Source organism: Dermochelys coriacea, chromosome 17, assembly GCF_009764565.3.
Source record: "Dermochelys coriacea isolate rDerCor1 chromosome 17, rDerCor1.pri.v4, whole genome shotgun sequence".
Classification (NCBI taxonomy): Eukaryota; Metazoa; Chordata; order Testudines; family Dermochelyidae; genus Dermochelys; species Dermochelys coriacea.
In genome coordinates this window covers 5,635,497-5,658,257 of record NC_050084.1, presented here as the reverse complement: position 1 = coordinate 5,658,257, position 22,761 = coordinate 5,635,497, and the positions used below count along the sequence as shown (strand labels likewise).

The window sequence follows — 22,761 nt, the reverse complement described above, 5'->3', positions numbered from 1 at the left end:
CACGATAACTAGAATGAGATGCCAAAAAAGTATGGACATATAAGACTGAATAGAGAGGGAGTGGATGGGGATGGAAAGGTAGATTTGGTGTCATCAAGTGGAGAGATAATGAACAAAGACAAAAGAGAGAGGATGTGGTACCCAAGTGATGAACTGGAAGTGACTGAAGAGGACCGTAAGGAGGTCTACGGAGAACAGAAGGAAGGAAATTAAGAGAAGTTTCCAAGAAAGATGTTGAAGGAATACTTAGAGAGGTAGGAGAACCAGTATAATGTATGAATGATTGAATTAATTTCCATCATATAAACTTTAACTTACAGGTAGCTCATAATGCTCCTCTTCAAAGTAATGACCATCCCAAAACTCAAGAGTAACACTGCCAAAAGTTGGCAAAAGTTTTAATGTCTTTTTCTTTATACCTTCAGCCATAACATCCTTCACTGGCTGAGAGATTACAGACTGGAGAAATTCCTGCAAAATACACAGAAAAAGTCAGATTCCTCCAAGAAAAAAAGATTAAACATGAACTGCCTATTTTTCACTCCCATAAACTGTCCATCATTTATCTTCACACTTCAAGCTTCTGTACTTGAAGTTAGATGTAAGATTTTGCAAACCATAATGTCATCCTCTGCCTATTTTATCTATTAGCATTCTTGGATAATAAGCATATTTTCTCTTTAGTAATCTCTTTGAATTGTTTTTGGACTATATTTATTTGTTTACGCAACACCAAAATACCCAGTACCTACCATGTTTCTTAATTTTATAGCTTACAAAAAGGACCCTAATGCCACAACAGTTTGGTGCTATAGCATATACAGGAACCTAAACTAACTTCTTCTGCAATTCTTTGGGCATAGCGATTTACACGTTTGTATCAATAGCAGCGAGAAACAAAACACTGCCTCAAATTTTGAAATCAGCAGATTTTATTTAACACCACAGATATAAATCCAGGGCAATAAAAAAGTGTACTAGAGCAGTATCTCATAAATATAATGATGCTTTGCAGATGTTTGCTATTTAATCCAATGGAATGAATGTATAGTTCCATCTGCACAAATTATATTAGACCCCATCATACCAGAGGCAGTGAGAGAGGGTTCAATCTCAAAAGGCAAATTTCTTGATACTGGACTGATAACATCTTTCAAAATTTTGAAGCTTAATTTGTTTCATACAATAAAAATGTGTTGTACCACAATTTATCTTACCTTTTTATAAAAGTTTGGAACCCAGGCATGCAATATTTACTCACAGAAATAATCCTTGTTCGTGTGAATGGTCCTTCAATTAAATCAATGGGATTACTTACAGAATCAAACCAATAATATCTTTAGAAAATACTGGAAACCCAGAACAAGGAACATCGCCATGTCTTGTTCTGCAAACCACTACCAGGGAGGTGACAAGATTGAGGTCTAGAATAAGCAGCAGACAAATAGCAACTGCTGCTTTTTAGTGCCTCCTGCTGGCCAGTTCACTAATATTTGTCGTCTCAAAGGAGGCTGATCATCCACTACTATGGCAGAATAAAAAATACTGTCATGATTGTTTAATTCAGAGGCAGTTGTTCCCAGCAAGTCCTCAGTCTTCCCATGATGGAAATGGAGGTTAGCCCAACACCAGATATACAGGCAGTTCCATAGCCACAATAATAGCTTGCTGTAGATACACTCAAGAGGTCATATAAAAGACAAGAGAGCAAGGCATTCCATTGACATTTGGCCCTGCAAATGCCAGTTGCTGAATTACATCATATGGAAGGACAAAATAAAATCAATTCTGCCAGCTATGGCAGGACCCACAGGGGTCATGTGCATATGCATATACAGGGGTGTGTCACTTTGATGGATAAAGGCAGTGCCTAGAAAATAAACACAGAGTATGTGCATTTACGTCCCAATTCTCCACTGCCTTGCACCTTGTGTATTTTCAATTTACTGCACATGTGAACTCTGGGAAGTAATGAACTTCTGCAAATAAACTGGTACTTTTCTCTGTGGTATTTCCAGGAACCATTAAGGGGAATGGATTAGGGAAACTTTAGTTAACCGAACCACCATCATTTTCAGTTAAATTGTGTGAATAAAGATTTACATGAACAGTTCCATGTCCATCATTAGTATATCAGTCTTTCCCTTTCAAGAGTATTAAAATTCACTACGTTTCCCCTCTCTTTCCAGTTTGTCAGAAGGAAAAAAAATCTCATCTTCATCCAGAATACTTACTGCACTTGGAGAACCTTAAACAATGGAGCACTGTGCACACCACTCCTCACATAGTCACTGCAAAGGAAACAAGGACAAAGAATGGACAAAACAGGCCATATCTGTTTCTCCCTCATAATTTTACTATTAATAGAGTCCCTATTACTGCATATGAAGAACTGAAGTGTAATTAGATGATAACTGAAGAGTTTTTGTGTTACTGAGATTATCTATCTATAATAAGAAAAGGAGTACTTGTGGCACCTTAGAGACTAACAAATTTATTTGAGCATAAGTTTTCGTGAGCTACAGCTTCACTTCAGCTTATGCTCAAATAAATTTGTTAGTCTCTAAGGTGCCACAAGTACTGCTTTTCTTTTTGTGAATACAGACTAACACGGCTGCTACTCTGAAATCTATCTATAATAAACTCGAAGGCAGAAGGCTGAAGTGTTTATTAATCTAGGATATTAAAGGTTATAAAGGTAGCAGGAGATACCTTCAAGTTATTACTATTATGCCGAGATGTCTATTGATTTAATATTTTTGAGACATACTAGCAAGTGGGGTTTCCCTTCTGTCAACTAGATGAAATGAGAAATTGAGGCACTCATGATTATTGCGATTGAGTGGTGAGATCTAAAATTAGTTTTCAAAGTTAGTGAAAACTACTAAACAGTTGGGAGTCAAAAACTGTACATTTCTCTGCTCTTGGCTGGGAGCATTCAATTTCAGATGATGTTATTAAGCAGTTTAAGTACTGGGATCAGTAACTCTGGAGTTCTAATCCTGGCTCCAAGACTGCAACCGTCTCTGGCCTTGGGTAAGTTACCCTACATCTTTTTTTCCCTCATTTGTTAAATGGAGACAATATTTCACATGGGTGCTATGTGGGCTAATTAGAAAAGTTTGTAAAGGGCTTTGAACATGGACTGTGACATATAATATTAAGAAAATAAGTAATATTGCTATTGCATACAATTCTTGATTCTTGCCTTTGAATATTGCAATTAAGAGAGTCAGGAAGGATATGTTTTTGAGTAACCTAGTCAAAATTTCAAGTGGCTTCCATTCTGAGGATTATTCAGTTCTGGATTTCAGGGATTTCCCTCTAAAGATTTTATAGAATTCTTGTATGCAACATATGACTCATCTGTGTTACTTAAAGGGTAACAAAATAAATAAAATAAGATGTGCTTGTAACTGGAGCGGAGCACAAAATAGATTTTTCAGTTCGGGGTAGAACTGAACAATCTCCCCTCCCCCCAAAAAATATTGTTTGATGCAAATTGAAACTAATTGTTTCAAAATGTTTTGTCAAACCAAAAAAAATTCATTTTTCATCAACTAAAACGTTTCTGGTTGTCTCAAAATTATTTTTTATTTTAATTCCACCGTTTTCAAGTGAGTAGGTTCTTCAATCATAGACAACTAGTCTCAACCCTGAATGTTCAATTCTCTCTCTAGGTTTCCCTGCTTCTGGACCCACCTGCAATATTTAATATCACTGTGATGAGCTAAAGAGCCAACTTCAATATATACCCTAGTACATTTTTCTTTCCTTAAACTACTCTAAAGACTTTTTGCCTAGTACAGCACATCAAGGATTTAGAATTCACCACTGTTAGGATTTATATACCAAACAGCTGTGCCAAGAATTCACAGGAATCAAACTGCAGTTCTGTGAGCAGCATAATCTGTTAACTTGTCCTCGGATATTTACAATTACACAGCTTTACAAACTGCAATACAGTCGACTCCATTTAAGCTGCATTTCTCTGTTATTTTAAAAGTATCACTTTCCCAAACATGTGAGAATGGGAAACAAATTCAGCTCTGGTGTAAGTGAGCACAACTGAAGTTAGTGACCAAGAGACCATTTATGTCAAGGCTAAATTTGGTCCTGAGAGATCTGCAAGGAAAGCGGGTGAGAGGGAAAAAAAGGAGGAGTACTTTGTATCAATCAGCAGTATCCCCTCTAGGTAATTAAGGAGCAATGATAGACTCCAAAAGGGAATCCCATATACTCTTCACCCAGAAAGATGATGGATGCTGTGACATTAACTAACAACAATGGGAGGATACATGGTGCTTCAAAAGGGTTGTGGAAAACACATGCTGGGGGGAGGGGGGGAGCATTACATGATAGATCTCTGGGAAAGACAAAGCCCTGCATCTCCACACCAATCTGTGTTACAGTATGGCAGTAAAAGAAACAGTTAAGGTTTTATAAATTTGAAATATATAAAATATGATGTTTGTAAATTAATGTAGGTGATCCACTTATGGCTGTGGGTTTAGAGGGTTCCTAATCAGGCTTTGTAAGCTAAGAGCAAAGACCTTAGCACTTAGTCTTGTAAAAGCTTTCTACATAATTAATAGAAGCAGTGGCAAAGCTAATAGGAGGGCAGGGGGTGACTGGCCCCCTGGCCACCTTTTGGTGTACATATTGCTCCTTTTCAAGCCAATAGGTATAACCGACCCATCACCCCTTCCCCAGCTCCACTCCTGCCCAACCTGGCTTTGCTACTGAATGGAAAACAATCATAGAATCATATAAATGTAGGAGTGAAGGGACCTCGAGATGTCATCAAGTCCAGTCCCCAGCACTGAGGCAGGACTAAGTGTTATTTAGACCATCCCTGACAGGTGTTTGTCCATCCTGTTCTTAAAAACCTCCAACGATGGGGATTCCACAACCTCTTTTGGAAGCCCATTGCAAGGCTTAAGTACCCTTATAGTAAGAAAGTTTTTCCTAATGTCTAACCTAAATCACCCTTGCTGCAATTTAAGCCCATTGCTTCTTGTCCTGTCCTCAATGGCTAATGAGAACAATTTATTACCCTCCTCTTTAGAACAACCTTTTACATACTTGAAGACTGTTATCATGTCACCCCTACGTCTTCTCTTCTCCAAAGTAAACAAACACCATGTTTTCAATCTTTCCTCACAGGTCATGTTTTCTAGACCCTTAATCATTTTTGTTGCTTTCCTCTTGCCTTTCTCCAATTTGTTCACATCTTTCCCGAGACATGGTACCCAGAACTGGACTCAGCACTCCATTTGAGGCCTTATCAGTGCTAAGTGGAGTGGAATTATTACTTCTCATGTCTCGTTTATAACACTCCTGCTAATACATCCCAGAATTATGTCTGCTTTATCAATATTACATTGACGACTCATATATAGTTTGTGATCCACTATAACCCTCAGATCCTTTTCTGCAGTATTCCTTCTTAGGCAGTCATTGCCAATCTTGTATTTGTGCTATTGATTATTCCTTCCTAAGGGTAGTATTTTGCATTTATCCTCATTGAATTTCATCCTATTTATTTCAGATCATTTCTCCAGTTTGTCAAGATCATTTTGAATTCTAATCCTCTCCTTGAAAGTGCATGTAACCTCTTTGAGATCGGTATCATCTGCAGACTTTATAAGTGTACTCTCCATGCCATTATTCAAATCATTTATGAAGATATTGAATAGAACTGGACCCAGAACAGATCTCCGCAGGACCCCACTTGATATGCCCTTCCAACTGGACTGTGAGCCATTGATGACCACTCTCTGAGTATGGTTTTCTAACCAGTTGTGCACTCATCTTATTTAAGATTCATCTAGGCTATATTTTCCTAGTTGGTTTATGAGAAGGTCACGTGAGACAGTATAAAAAAACATTACTAAATTCAAGATATATCATATCTTCTGTTTCTCCCCTATGCACAAGACTTTTCACCCTCTCAAAGAAGTCTGTTAGGTAGGTCTGATGTGATTTTTTCTTGACAAATCCATGTTAACTCTTATTTATCACCTTATTATCTTCTAGGTGCTTACAAATTGATTGCTTGATTATTTGCTCCATTATCTTTCTGGGTATTGAGGTGACACTGACTGTTCTATAAGTCCCTGGGTGGTGCTTATTCCCCTTTTTATAGATAGGTACTATATTTGCACTTTTCCAGTCCTCTGGGATCTTTCCCATCTTCCACAAATTCTCAAAGATAATTGCTAAGGCTCAAAGATCTCTTCAGCCATTTCTTTAAGTATTCTAGGATGTATTTTATTAGGCCCTGATGACTTGAAGACATCCAACTTATCTAAAGTAATTCTTAACTTGTTCTTTCCCTATTTTAACCTCAGATCCTGTTCCATTTACACTGATGTACACTACATTAGTTGTGCGATCCTTTTTGGTGAAAACTGTAACAAAAAAGGCATTTAACACTATGCCCATTGCTGAATGATGACTGCCATTTCCAAAGCTCCTGCTTTATATTTCCCAGGTTTATATATTCTCTCCAAATGAAACAACCAACTGATTTAACTTTCTAATATTAAATTGCCAGCCAGCATGCTATTCATACAGTTTATGCAGATGTCTTTACCCTCTGGAAAACCAAAGTTTAAGAAAAATTGCTTTTATCTTTGGGGAACATTTTAAGTTTCAAGTTAACTACATTAAGAAATCTAACTCTAATACTTTGTATTTGACATTTTGTTACTAGATTGGTAATAGAAAATTACCAAATAAAATTGGTATTTTACTTGGTAATTTTCTTCTGTGGTTCTCATCTAATATGAAAGACATGATCATCAAATTTATTCAAGTTTTCCTGTCAACAACATCATTAACCAAATCCCTCAATTTCAAAGTAAATAAAAGCACCTGGGTTTCTAGCACAGCAAGACTGACTTGCATATTTAAGCCTCATATATAGATGTATTTCCACTGGACCAGATTTGCATATTAATGAAGGACTAATTGCTCTTTGCAGTCAATTTTATGCAAATTAATTTACTACTCTTTGTACATGTTTTATAATGTTTGGAAAGATCCAAAAAAACCAAAACTTAAAAAAAAAAAAGCACAAATATTTGACAACCAAAAGAAAGAAATAAAATCACAATTACAGCAGACAGCTTTATATTAAAGTTTTATATAATTAATCTTTTATGTTGTTGGTTTATTTTAACTGTATCCCACAAAGAAACACACAATTCATAGGATAACTTCAGCCTTACTCCCTGCCTTTCTTTACAGCCCCTCAAAATGTAACAGCTTGTGACTACCCATTAGAACATCTTGCTTCCAGCTGGAAGGATGATGAACCAACTCCAATGCGGAGTTTTTTTAAAAAAAATTGGTTTGGAGGTGGTTGTTGTTTCAACCTGCTAAACAGAAATTTCCTTCCTTTCTACCTTCTTCTTGCCACAGGCCTGTTACAAGAATCCAATCTATGACCTTGAAGAATCCAACAGCATATTTTAGATGCAGATTTGTCTCCAAGAAAAATGGGAATAAATACTGAACAAACATAAAAGGAATAAAGCTAGGTACTGAAGTATTATGCATTATTTAAGATGAAGACCTAGCTTCATATCCTCATTCAGCTTGTCACTCTTCAAGCCAAAATGCAATATGTAGGGGGATGAAGGGAGCCACGTAGGGAAAAAGAAAAGAACTGTTGAGTAGGGAAAGCTAAAAATGGTGAAAGAGATAGAGGAATAATATGAGACAAAGGGAAAGAAGGTATATAAAGACTGGAGTAGAAGAGGAATGGAAATGGAGACTGAGTTTGAAGGAGGGGAACATTCAGTGTATGCATGCAGAGATAGGTTGAAACAGGAAAGTGAAGAGCTAGAAGCACATATCAAGGTGAGAAAAAGAAATAAAAAGATAAAAAATACAGAACCCCCCAAAAAACTACACGAACAAAAAAAAAGTAAAAAAAGTGAGAATTGGAAACAGGGTAGAAGACACTGTAAAAAGACAGTGATAAGACAATAAAGACTGTACATATCTTGTTTTTAATTCTGAAAATGGGGAGAGCAGTAGGAAGGGAACGGGGGGAGAAGAACATGTACTTGTATTCATACACATCCTGCCTCCAGTGATGATGTCCCTACCTTAATTGTAAAGACTAATCAACTTAACATTTGTACACATCATAAAATCACCTAAAGTGTTTCCTTTTAATATGCAGAGGACTAGGATCAGAACTAAAACTTTGCTTGACTACAGTCTTTCATTTGCACAAACCCCACAATTCACATACACACACAGATTTTTTTCAGGATGTACACAGAAGTAAATAATTTTATATGAAAAATGCAAAACCTTATGGCATCAGTTCAAGAGAACTAACTTGAGCCATTACAAGAAATGGATAAGTTTTCAAAAGGAGTAGTTTAGGGGGTCCCATAACCTTGTTTGTCTCAGGCAAACACTATGGTTGCAATTGTGTTTTGTACTATATACTCTCTCAAATTTTTGTGTTTCACCTGGGAAGTAATTCTTTCACCAGATGACCTTTAGGAATAGACGCTGGATATAAAGCAGTGGCATTTTGAGCTCCAAACAGTAGCAGCCAGATCAATAAAGTACCTCTTTTGCTCTCTCAATAACTTGCTTATTGCTCAAAAGTAGATGTTTTGATCATCTGTAAAGATACCTGGTAGTTTTCCTACCAAAAATAGAGTAGGGGTTCATGCTTTCCTGAAATTTATAAGCTGCTCTGCAATTTACCAAAGATATTTTCACTTCTGTAACAAAGGTAGTCTGAATATACAGAATGGTTGGTTATGCATACCAAACCATAAAAAAAATTCAATGATGAAGAATTATTTTAAGAGAGCCTTCTACGAAGGAAGCCTTTGGGTCTATACAAATGTCATTCACTGCAAAGTTACAGAATACAATTTCATACTTTAAAATCTCATTATTCGGCATTGGTTTAAGTGTTCCAAAGAGGATATGGACATGCTATGCTCTACACAACTCTCACTCTGAAATACTATTCAAATGGATCTCAAGGTTAGGGTCTCCTGCAGCTAGCTCATATATTATCATCTTAATTTAAAAAGGGGCAGATTCACTAGACAATGTGACTTTGGAAATAATCAATGTAATCTCATTTTTAAAATCTACATCTAGTTATTAATGTTTTCTTGTCACAGAAGCCCAACATTCTGCAATTTTAATATTTTTAAAAATCCATTAATTTAGATATTTAGGATTTTTTTCCCCTGTCAGTGGACAGAAGTGCTGATAAACAGTATAACCCCCATCTCACTGAAAATCTGAAGAGTTTAAGTTAAAACCTAAGCTTCAAGACAGGCTAATGGAGAGCAGGAATTCTACAATGCCATTGCAGAAACACAAAAGGGCCAGATCAATGATTTCTCTGTGGGAACTTTAATTCCTCCAGAGGTTGTGAAATTTCTTCCTTCTTCAACAACAACATAAATCAAGAAAGTTAAGTGGGCTTGGGTTTACAAAGGTCAATGTTGGCATGGCAACTCAGAACACCTGGTGAGATAATAATATTCTCATTTTGCAGATAGAGAACTCAGGCATAAAGAGTATATGACTTGCTCAAGGCCCCACAGGCAGACTGTGGCAGAGCTGAGCATTGAACCCAAATCTCCAGAGTCCTGTTCTAGTGCCTCAACCACAAGATCTTCTTTCTTCCCTGTCATTTTCCCCTCACAAAACACCTGTGTGAAGTTCTCAAGCATGAAAAAACAATCCATAAATTGGGTGAACTGCATGAACTGCAATTCTTGTCAATTTTTGAAGAGGTTTGCAGGTCCAACAAAAACATGTTAAACTTTAGACTATTGGCATATATTTCATAACGATAAAAAGCAGTATATATTTTTCACTTTACCTGTCAAAGAGTGGAACAGCAGTCCAGCCTAACTGTGACGGTTTATTAAGCTCCAGGATCTGACCAGGGTGGGACTGGTCTCTGTCCACTTGGATCCAGAACATAAATAGCATGCAGGCCAAATATTTGAATTAAAAGCAGACTATGATCATCAAGATAAGGGTGTAACACCTAGAACAAAATACAGAAATTTTAAGAGAGGCACCTAACTTAACAAAAACAAAAAAAAATTGAATCAAAGAAAACTAAAGGTAGAATAAAGCAATATGAAAAGGAGAAATGTCTCAAGATGTTCCACTCAAAAATATTACACTTCACTGAACTCTTCTTTAGAGGGCTGGGTGTCTGCTTCTAACCACTGAGTAAAGTTAACATAACCAGATTTAATTAGCTCTTTGACAGTACAATTTAGTGATGGATATCACAGGAGGAAACCTGAATTCAAAAAGAAAAAGAATAATATAATTTTTACCAACCAAACACACAAATGGAAAAACCATGGGGAGCTGATAGTACATAAATATTCTTCTGTGAAGATGCATAAACATCGGTACAGAATGTATATGAGAAATGTTATTAAGTGTCTACTGAAAACTTTCTTTCTGCATTGTTAATAAAACAAATTTACGGAACAACAACAAAAAAAAGCACCCTCCAAAACTTACATGCCACAAATGTGACTATTTCTCAACACTGTGCTTTGAATTAATGGATGAAATCATCCAGGTTATTTGTCACTTTAAACTTGCAATTGAACAGTGAGAAATTACTAGTTTTTGACAACCAAAAGAGCTAAAAAATGCCTCCTTACCACTTCATGAAATCACCACTGCTTAGCTAACTCCTGTGAGGCAACTGATTGAGATTTTGCCCCTTAACTTGAGAGACAATTCTCAGCAGTTAAGTGTATGTTAATAGGTATTTCTCTGCAGAACAGATGTTTTTAAGTTTCATGGGTATCATAAACATTAAGATCTGTGCAGTGTGTTTTAGAAAAGAGTTCTCCTTAATTGTTAACACTCTATGTAACACTGAATGAGGGGAATTCGATCCTATAGGGAGGTTTAGAATATATACAGAAGTTGGAGAGCAGTTTTTCATATTTTGGTTTATCTAACTTTTTGTAGTGAAACACAGTATTGTTCTAATTCTGAAATATGCTGCTAATCGTGATTTGAAAGGTTATTACTATAGCCATAAAATCCATTCCTGAAGGCCAGTTTTATTTTTCCCCCAGTAAAGTGAAAGTTCAAATGACCTTTAAAATAAGCAATTCAGTACAAACCAATGCATCCACTACTGATTTATTTTATTCATAAAGTAATAATTTACTGGTAAAATTCAGTCAATTTCATTAGAAGTTTAATGAACTTAAATAAATCAAAAGGACAATGAAAGCAAATATAGCACAATTAAACAACAATAATTTATGAGAAAAAGGCACACAACTTTCAATTCCATTATACTCCAAATCATACATTGAACAAAAACCGGCTTTTGAATTGTTTAAAAGAAAGTGGTATCCATTTTGCTCTTTGCAATGTCTGGGAGTCCATAAGGGAAGGTGAGTTTATCATTTAACTAAACTGTATTTGAAAGTAACATTTTTGATTCATATCTGCATTTTTGAGCCTTCTCCTGACAGTGCCAGCAGTCTCAGAACGCGATGCCAGAGACTGTAACTCAGTTTTATTCTAGTTTAAAATTGGTTTAACAATAAAAGAAAAACTTTGCTGTTTAATATTTAAACTGTATAATTATTCCTTTAACACAATGCCCAAGGACAATGAAAACAGTGAGTTTCAGCTGTACTGGCTGGTCTAGATTGTAGAGAACCTACACAGGAGCACATCACAACTCCTGTGTACGGTGGAAGCAATTACCACAGCAGATCTCTAAAGGGAGGAAATGTATGTCTCTCTTGCAAACATGGGTGAGGCCAGTGGGTACATGCACATAGTGGATCCATGGAACTCAAATCCCATTAAATGCGGGAGCTACGAACTATATCCATTACGCTTGCTCAGTACCTAACAGCAGTTGGCCTTGGTATGAAAATATGCTGATGCCTTGTTCCTGAAACACAGACATAAGGAAAGGAGTACTTGTGGCACCTTAGAGACTAACAAATTTATTTGAGCATAAGCTTTCCTGAGCTACAGCTCACTTCATTGGATGCATTCTTTTTACAGACATATGGATTAGTTTCCTCAGTCCTGTTGTTTTTCAGTGCAGATTCAAGCAAAGAAAGCCTTTCCAACCAGCCCTTTGCTCACTTGGCAACTAGACACTAGAGAGATGGGTGTACAAAAACTGCTTAGACAGATTGCCAAGGATTAGGCCTGTAATTTTGAAACAAATTTGTGAAAAATCAATATTTAGCCCCAGGTGAGGGGTTTTTTGAGAGGGGGGGAGGGGGCAGATTCTATTAAAAACTGGATCTCAGGAATCTAGTGTAAATTGTAATTGCTACTGTTAATTGTGCCAGTCATGTTAGGAGACTTTAGGAATATGAAGATATCTCCTTATTACTCCAGTAGATATACTAGAAACTAGTAGTCTAGTAGAAACTAGACTGCTACATGTAAGAAGGGAGAATTCCAAACTGTAGCAGAGAAAATCCTCATACATTTGAGGAAATGGGGAGCCTAATTATGACATTTTTCTCCACTTAGAATGCAAATCTTTTGTTGTGGATACAGTATCCACAAATGATGTATGATGCCAAAGTAAAGAGAATGTAAAATGGGCTAAATTATGTCTCTGAAACCCAATGGAGCATTGGAGTGGTGTGAACAACAGTGGTTGCAGAGAACAGCATTATGCTTATGTAAGCCATAATGCCTCCAGGCACAATGGAGAAAACATATTTAGCAATACACTTGCTACATATGCTTCATGTGCTTACTCCCTTTCTGGTGCACTCGCTGGTATGCAAGGGGCAAGACCTTGTTGAGCCGGAGTTTGTAATGATGTCAGTAGTACTAGCTGGACCACAAAGCTTTCGCTCATGCAGCACAAACAGCTGCATTATGGATATGTAGCATTTGGTTGCTCTTGGAAGGGAGAAAGTGTTTTTGTTCACCTCCTCCTTTCCCCTACAAGTGAACCATGCAGGAGCAGTAATAATTTCACTCTCTATTTTCTAATGGGTTAACTTTTGGGTTACAGAAATTAAATGATATCAAGCATATTGATTTATTGCATTTAATTATTTTCTTATATTGTAAATATAGATTACATATAAAAAATTACATGAAAAGAACATTAAGATTGCAAGCCAAAAACTGAAAGTTAGGAACTGCCTGTACAAACTTAATTTGATCACCTTGTGTATATTAATGATGAGACAGCCTTTAATTACATGCTCACATACAATTTTTTCCCACAGGACCTCCTCCCCATTCAGTGCACAGGATGCACCTGCTCTGACAATGAATCAAGTTTGAGTAGTGACAGAGACTGTTATGTGTAGGACCCTTGCCTCATTTGTTGAAGAAGTTGACAGGTGTGTAGAAAATGAGTCATGGGATTACAGGAAGAGACAGTATAGTCACATGGTTAACGCACTTGAATGCTGTCCTGGATTCTATCCATTCCTCTACCACAGAATTCCTATGTGATAGTAGGCAGGTCACTTAAATCAAACTTATCAACAATTGGCCACTAATTGTGTGTTCCTCATTTTCTGGGTGCCCAACCTGAGACCGGGGCTGGAATGAAGAGAAAGTCCCTCTTTGCCCCTGTAGGCCAGGGATGGCACATGCATAGTCCAGTCATATGTGAGGGGATGGAGTATGCACAATCTGGTCAGAAATAGGAGATATGAAGGGCTGGAGCACGCTCAGTGAGGATGGAATCTTCTGAGATTTTAGCTGCTAAACTGTAAGTCTCTATTGAGCAGGTGCACACTGAGAAATCAGGGTCTTACAATGGGAAGTGTCTGGCAACCTTAACAATAGGCCGTGCTATCGGCCCCATCTATACTGCTATTAAAAACTCCCCCAGTTGAACCAATTAAGGGACTCTAAAAGGTTCAGAGGGAGCTCAGTGAAGAAAAGGCTAGAAGAGGAACTGTGGAGAGAAGCTGCAGGGAGAGAAGGTCTCCTGCAATGGTCCCTTAATTGGTTCAACTGAGGGCACACCTGCTCTGGCACAGGGGAGCTGGACCTATTTTTAATCACAGGGGCCAGTCATCATGTGACATTCCTTATAAATATTATATACTAATTGCTCAATCAAATTTCAAATACCAGATAAAAGCTGGCATAGAAGCTGAACCATACCTATACAGTTTGGGTTTATCAGCTCAGCTATTACCCTTAGATCTCACAGAAGTTTGTTTTTTCATTATTTAAAAAATGAAAAATATCTGTAAATATCCTTCTCTCTCTTGATATAGATAATTGGTGGAGAGCAAATGCAAAGAGGTAGTTATTACATACCACAGATGGATCAGTCCACCGTGGTGATCTCTGTAGACTTGTGAAATCAAGTTGGCTTGTTAGAAATTTTTCTTCTCCTGCCCATTGTTGAGGTAACTCAGGCAAATGCATGCTTGCAGCTCCCCGAAGAACTCTGGCGAACACATTTACTTAATATCCACCAGCTGCATAAAAAAATAGGCAGCACAGAAGATTAATTTGTACATATTTATGACTAGGCATCTAAAATACCAAGAAGTGTAACTATTTTGCTACTTACAACTTTTACATTAAGTCAGATAGATTGTCAATGAGACAACCTGGTCTTTTAGGGGCAAATCCTGTCCACTTATCAAAGTCCAAATAATAAGGTGATATGTTGAAAAATACAGTGGAGGTTGAGGGGCAGGAATGGTGCTTCCTCAGGCAGTTGGGGAAAATGGCCAATGGATCATTAAATAAAATTGCAGATTCATTGGTCCCATCAAAAGAGAAAAACCCTGCCTGCGGGGAATCTGGGAGCCCCTGTGGAGCACAGCTCTGCCACATGATGATGGTGCAGGTTCTCTGCGCTGGCTTCCAGAATACACCCAATGGAGCAGAACCACCCGATTCCCTTGGACTACTGTAGGATGGAGGATTTGCCCCTTAATGCTCAGGTGTATGGATTTTATGTTCCTCATCTGTGAAAATCATTGTTGATGGGAATAAGAACTCCCAAAATCCTAACTATTTTTTAAATACATATGACATTTCTCTCTCTCTCTCTCCAATCATACTGTTAATTAGAAATACTGTTTTATTTTACTTTAGTATTCAACTTTATTTTATTACTACACATTGTTCAGAGGTACTTTCAATATAGACATTTCACAAACTACCTGAGCAAACTTATAGATCCTGCAAAAAAAATCACAAGTACATTTACCATCACGGGGAATTTTGGTCATAGTGAAAAGTTTTGTTTTGTTTTAAATAGTATTGCTTATTAAAAGAAATAAAATACAAATAAAAATCTTTGAGTATTTGTAATCACCTTTAAGTCCAAAGGCTTGTTTGATCTTTATGTGTATGCCTGCTTCTTGCCGATAGTGGACTGCATGATGTATATTGATATATTTTGGAAAGTGTTCTGGTCGTGAATGTCTTTTTTCATCCAACCTTTCCACATACCAGGCTTTCAAATGATCAAGTGTAACTGCAGAAACAAACATTGACATCTTATATATAAATTGGCAATTGATGAAATACCTTTTTTGATAATATCTTTTGAACAAAAATTGCCCAATTCTGCATTTTGATGCTTAAATCAGCACATACACATCCAAAATAACCATTTAAACATTTAAGTTCCACACCATGTATCCAAATATAAAACAAAAGATATGTCTAGACTGAGGGCTTTACATTTGTCATCCAATGCATTTTAGCCCGTACTTCCCTATTATCCACACTCACAACATCTAATTCAGTGATACTCAGACTAAGGCTCAGGAACTGCAAGTGGCTCTTTAATTTGTCTCCTGCAACTCTCTGCAGTACAAGACATTAAAACACTGTGTGATTTAATTATTAATCAGTCTAAGTTATCAACCAATCAGGATGCTTCTACTATGTTATTAACCAATTATAAAATACTAGGTCAGTCATTTTGCTGTGAGAATAATAGAAGAATAAGAGAATAAGTGCACCAGTGATGATGGGGCACTTTCTTGTGCCTGTACCAAAATAATGTTATGAGGAGGAAATAAGGTCACTTCTTCTCTAATAAGGTAAATGCCAGATGATCTCAGCAATCTGGCACCATGCACCTTGACAATACAGTCAATACTTCCTATGCTGGCATTTCTGAATCTGCCTCTGTGGTTGATCAAGGCCTGTGGAAACTGGGAGTAGTACCTTTTCAGCTGACATACTCATTGGCTCCTGCTGGTGGGCAATGGGGTTTGGAGACCCTATTCTCTGCAAGAGAGCTATTATTTCAGGCACATTTCTTATGTCTGTCACCTGTGGGTAAACCACAGTGTTAAGGGCCTCACAACCCTCCACTGCCACTGTTGATTATCCCAGGTCTGCACGACATGGTGGTCCCACTAGCTGTGCTAGCTGTTCTGCACCAATCTATACACGAAAAAATCCAACAATTGCAGTATTCATCAGTCTGTTGAGTCTGCCATTAATGAACCCCACACTGAGTCCCGCCACCTTCTGCATCTCAGACAGTGCTCCTGAAATGCCATCCAGTGTCTCAACCCTGGGTCTGGAGCAGGACTCTGCAGACTGCACTCTGGGAGGGGCTTGTGCTTGGCCAAGTTCACATGCATTCAAACTAGGACACAGGTACATGCTGCAGTGTATACGGGAGACTTAAATTAGGAACTCTTAGGCAATGTCTAAACTATGGATCTTACAGTGGCACAGCTGTACCACTGCAGCTGTGCTGCTGTAAGGTGTCCTGTGTAGCCACTCTATGCCAGCAGGAGAGCTCTCTCCTTTTGGCATAATTAAACCACCCCTCATGAGCAGTGGTAGCTATGATGGTGGGAGAGCGTCTCCCGCCGACATATCACTGTCCGCACTAGCACCTTTGTCGGAGAAACTTATGTCGGTAGCGGAGTGTTTTCTTCACACCCATGACCGACAAAAATTTTGCCAACAGAAGTGCTAGAGTAGACAAAGCCTTACTGTTTTAACGGATTGATGTTAAATTAAGATTAAATGTAAATGTGACATTAATCAAAGCAGGATTATTTTAAATTCTACCTTGCCCATGCATCCTTTAGGTAGCGCCCAGGAATAATAATACTTCCATATGAAACTACTATTGTTGAGTGCTTCCTAATCAATTAGGAACAATAAGTTGATTAGCTACAAATACACATGTTACTTAGTAAAAACAGTATGCCAAATCTGCTCTCAGATACCCATGTGCATCTCCCTTTAGTACTGGATTCATGGGAGCTGCATGTGAGGGTCTGAGGACAGATTTGGCTCAGTGTTAATAAATGATAAACAGAGCTTAGATATACAAATAATCATATTGTATTATGGTTTGTAAAACAAATAATAGCAGGAAGAGCATTTGTGAATTAGGCACCAATAATTAGTTTTCATACCTTTGCTTTGTTCTTTGTCAATTAAATGTATTGCCATGTCTTGTACAAGGTTTGGGAAGCTGTTGTCATTTTGAAAGCTGGATATAACCTCTAGCTCTGAACTACTGGGCTTAGCATCATTTGAGAAGTAATATCCCATCAAGTAGCTTGGTGCAGGCACTGAAAACTGTAAAAACACTGTCAGACTGCAGAGTTCTGGTGTAAGCTATTGGGATGACTCAGGAGAAATTAAACAGCTGCAATCAGCAATGATATCTCAACAGTAGCAAATCTTTGTCCGCATAAATAAAAATAAATTTGCTATAAGCAAAACCATACATAGCAAAGATTCTCGATTTTGGAATTCACCCAGCTCTCAGCATTTGGATGTAGAGCCCTGCCTTCCAGAATCTCCTTTTCTGTCTCTCAAAAACCCCTCTAACAGCCCCTCCTTTGAACATCTGTGAAAATTGAGGGGAAGGTGAAGATGGAGTTAGTCCCTTGTGTATTTGGTACTTGTTAGTGCACTTACACTCTGCCACATCTAGGTATAGTACACTTCAGTCCCAAAGTCTGTGATTTCAAGCAGTTATGCAACTCTCTTGCCTACAACAAGATGTAAAGGCACGATTTTAGCAGGTAGTAATAAAAATATTTTAAAACTCTATTGTAGACAAGGCCCCGTGCTTCTAACACATGCTTCTCTGGTCAAGGGCACCTCTAAGGCTCCTCCTTCAGATTTAACTCGACTAATTTAGCAAATGTTAAAAAGGGTGTGCTTTGCCTCGATTAGAATTTTAAAATGTATTTATTAGCACACATTAGCCAACAGGAGTTAACATCACACCTTTAAATTCTGATCTATATAAAGCTATAGTACTGATTTTCACAGTGCAGCATGCATTTCAAGTAGATAGAATAACTATTATGGCTGAAACTCTCTATACTTGCCTGAGTATGTGGTAACAATCGAAGTAGTATAGTGCAGCAGGGAATGACTGGATAGTGATTTATTGCAGATGGTGTAAGAGCTGCTGGTTCCTTGGTTGGCATCCCTCCTCTCAATCTTAATTGAAATCCTCCTATGTTTAGCTTCCCATCATCATTAAATACACGTATCACAGTGTTTCCTATAAATATAAAGCAGAGGAAAAACTACAGAGAACTAGGGATCACTAAAGATTTTACAGTGCATTTGTTTGTTTTGAGTGTGTGATTTTCTCTTAAATGTTTCCAATATTTCCCTTAACAACTGAATGGATGAAGAAGATTAGATCCATGGAGAAACTACACAAGTGCCTGATTATCCAAAAGTGGGACTGACTTTTCATAGGATGTTGTAAAAGATGGCTCCGACAAGGCTTCATCTTACACAGGTTTTCCAGATCGAAACATAAGAAGTGCCTAAAGCAGCAGCAGTAGTGTCTTTTGTTTTGTATTCTGTCCATCTGCTAATACAGATATCTCTTTTCTAAGTTCCCTCAAGTCAATGGAACTACTCATGTGATTAAGGTAAGATGGATTTATCCAATAACCTAGCATCTTTTTTGCCTCTTTTTACTGCTGTTGTGCACTACTCTGATAATTTTGATTATTTTTCTCACAACGCATTCCAAATCCTTCTCCTGATCAGTAAACTGGAAGGCTATTCCCTTTAACATAATTCCCTGGTTTAGTTCCTTGTTTATTTGTCTAAATTAAACTATAGTTGCCATATGCTGACCAATCATCTAAAGATCCATTCTTTTGAATCCAGTTGCAAAGTATAGACTAGAAGTATTTCTGTAAACTGTGGTTTAATTGCATTTCAGTTTAAAATATTTGTCTGTACTAATTTTCTATGCTTTATAAAAAAAAAGGTTTTGTTACTTTATTCTCAGGCTTCTGCTAGTAGTGATCATCAGAGTCCCTAGGAGGTGCATTTCAACAGTTTGCATTGTGCTATGAAATAAAGCTCTGTGCTCTATACTTTAGAAGACACAAACATCGGAAGGTATAGCGAGGAGCAAAGAGAAATGACAGAGGAAAGAAAGAGGGCTAGGTAATAATACTTGCTTAATATACCTATTATAACAAGGTCTCCAGAATCTACATCCACTGTATAAACTTGAAGAAGAACACGTATTGATATCCATTACTTTTGGATCATCTCCATTTAAGACCATTCGGTACTGGAATTCTGGATTTCGAGATGAACTATTAGGAAGTGGAAATGCCATAATATCAGGCAAGCTATTCAGCCCTGAATTCTTGATTTGCCCTGTTACCTAGGAGGAAAAAGTTAATTTTCAATGTGATTTATTAATTATTATTATTACTTAATTTTGTTTTATGTATTTTTGGACACCGAAAATTAATTTGGAAATATTGTAGCATACTAAAATAATACCTAAAGAAACTTCTAAACAACCTTTTTGGAAACCTAAATTGTAGGTCTTTGGCCCTAATTTTTAAATCACAAAAGCCAAATTCTTCCTTATTAGGGCTGTCAAGTGATTACAAAAATTAATCGCATTGCTAAACAATAATAGAATAGCATTTATTTAAATATTTGTAGATGTTTTCTACATTTTCAAATATATTGACTTCAATTACAACACAGAATACAAATTGTACAGTACTCAGTTTATATTTATTTTTATTACAAATATTTTCCACAGTAAAAAACAAAAGAAATACTATTTTTCAATTCCCTTATTACAAGTAGTGCAAACTGTTCATCATAAAAGTTGAATTTACAAATGTAGAATTATGTAAAAATCCCTGCAGTCAAAAATAAAACAATGTAAAACTTTAGAGCCGACAAGTCCACTCAGTTCTACTTCAGCCAATTGCTCAGACAAACAAGTCTGGTTATGTTTTCAGGAGATAATGCTGCCCACTTCTTGTTTACAATATCACCTGAAAGTGAGACCAGAGGTTCACATGGCACTGTTGTAGCCGGCATTACAAGATATTTACGTGTCAAATGCCCTAAAGATTCATATGTCCCATCACACTTCAACCATCACTGCAGAGGACATGCGTCCATGCTGATGACGGGTTCTGCTTGATAACGATCCAAAGCAGCGCTGACCGACACATGTTCATTTTCATCATCTGAGTCAGATATCACCAGCAGAAGGTTGATTTTATTTTTTTGGTGGTTTGGGGTCTGTAGTTTCCGCATAAGCGTGTTGCTCTTCTAAGACTTCTGAAAGCATGCTCCACACCTTGTCCCTCTCAGATTTTGGAAGGCACTTCAGATTTTTAAACCTTGGATCAAGTGCTGTAGCTATCTTTAGAAATCTCACATTGGTACCTTCTTTGCGTTTTGTCAAATCTGCAGTGAAAGTGTTCTTAAAATGAACATGTGCTTGGTCATCATCCGAGACTGCTATTACATGCAATATATGGCAGAATGCAGGTAAAACAGCAGAAGACATACAATTCTCCCCCAGGGAGTTCAGTGAGAAATTTAATTAACGCATTATTTTTTAACAAGCATCATCAGAATGGAAGCACATCCTCTGGAATGGTGGCTGAAGCATGAAGAGGCACATGAATCTTTAGCACATCTGGCACATAAATATCTTGCAACAACAGCTACAACAGTCCATGCAAACATGTGTTCTCGCTTTCAGGTGACATTGTAATTAAGAAGAGGGTAGCATTATCTCCCATAAATGTAAACACACTTGTTTCTCTTTGCAATTCCCTGAAGAAGAAGTAGGACTGAGTGGACTTGTAGACTCTAAAGTTTTACATTGTTTTATTTTTGAGTGCAGTTATGTAACAACAACAAAAATCTACATTTGTAAGTTTCAGTTTCATGATAAAGAGATCACACTACAGTACTTGTGTGAAAAATACTATTTCTTTTATCATGTTTACAGTGCAAATATTTGTAATAAAAATTATATAAAGTGAGCAGTGTACACTTTGTGTTCTGCACTGTAATTGAAATTGATATATTTGAAAATGTAGAAAAACATCCAAAAATATTTAATAAATTTCAATTGGTATTCTAGTATTTAACAGTGTGATTAAAACTGCGATTAATGGTGACTGAATTTTTTTGAGTTAATCACATGAGTTAACTGTGATTAATTGACAGTCCTATTCCTTATATATGTTTGCAACTTCCATTTACTTGAACAGGCATTTTGCATGAAAATCTGAGGAAAGATTTTGACTTTGAAACCTTTATTTCAGAAAAACCCTATTCACTGCAATTCTCCAGAGTAATTAACATAATACTGTACAATACATGAGCCTGAAGAGTGTGACATGTTGAAGGTATGCTCAAGACCAAAAAAGGGCAGAGAATAAAGTAAAAGGGACTCATCTGATGTAAGTGAGTGTGTCACATCATTTCAAGTGCCCACAACCTAACAAAGTTTAAAACAAGAGAAGTTCAAGGATTATGCAAGCATTACTACAAAACAGACACTGCAACTTCTTCCTGGCCTTGGTATTTTTTTTCTAGGATATGTCCTTGAAAGATTTCTTCACTGTATTATGCACAAAGTCTTTCCATCAACATCAGCGGTGTGTTTCTTTGTGGTCTGCTTATTTTTTAAAATAGCTCAGACATATTTATTAGGGCCACGCTTCGTATTTGTGTTAGAACACAATTGACGGAGGGGTCAATTTTTATTCAGTCCTGAAAATGACTTGGATCCAAACAGAATACTTTTTGCCTGGGGGAAAACTATGTGATGACTGATTTGGTAGCCTTAATAAGCCTGGTGCAGTAAGTCTTTGAGGTCTGGAATCAAATTCTTTTTAACCCCACCAGTAATAAAAAAAATAAATTTTAGAGGACTTAAGAATCACCTCTGCCTAGATTTCCTAGTTAGATCCCATCATGTCCACCTAACTAGACTGGTGACTGCCTGAAAGGAGTTTACAACTCAGACAAGGCATTAACTGAAACCTAATGCAAACACTTGTTGTATAGGCAACTAAAAGGTAATAAATAGAGATAACTTATTGAGCCAAGATTTTATTGAAGTTTTTAACTAATTAACATAACTACCTCAACTGTAAGGCAAGATATTGTTCTTTCTTGAGGGACAGTATGTACTACACAGATTATCTGATTTTTCACCAATTTTATTACAAAGTTGGGGCCCGATCCTGTGAAACTATTCTCACATGAACAGCCCTTACTTCAGGAGTGCTTCTAGTGAAGTCAATGTAACAAAGCATAAGTAACAACAGCCAATAGCAGCAGCAATGGGACAAGGAGAGGCCCAGACTCCACTGTCCAGAGGCCCTATGTTCTATGTAATCCAATGTAAGAAAAGTCAGACTCACCCCATTGTATAAATTGTTTATAAAAATAAGGAAAGTTGGAGACAGAAATACTGGTACA

At 37.1% G+C, this 22,761-nt stretch overlaps 1 protein-coding gene across 1 annotated transcript in view; it reads right to left on the bottom strand.

Moving 5' to 3' along the window:
• Positions 1–22,761, bottom strand: part of LOC119844686 — a 72,949-nt gene that overhangs the window by 1,990 nt on the left and 48,198 nt on the right. The window contains exons 3-9 of the mRNA XM_043499679.1: positions 18,354–18,532; positions 17,424–17,589; positions 15,344–15,505; positions 14,329–14,492; positions 9,884–10,054; positions 2,235–2,291; positions 319–471 (exon numbers count right to left, since the gene is read on the bottom strand). Of these exons, the coding sequence (XP_043355614.1) occupies positions 14,479–14,492; positions 15,344–15,505; positions 17,424–17,589; positions 18,354–18,532 (521 nt within the window). The 3' untranslated portion in view covers positions 319–471; positions 2,235–2,291; positions 9,884–10,054; positions 14,329–14,478. The remainder of the gene's footprint in view (positions 1–318; positions 472–2,234; positions 2,292–9,883; positions 10,055–14,328; positions 14,493–15,343; positions 15,506–17,423; positions 17,590–18,353; positions 18,533–22,761) is intronic.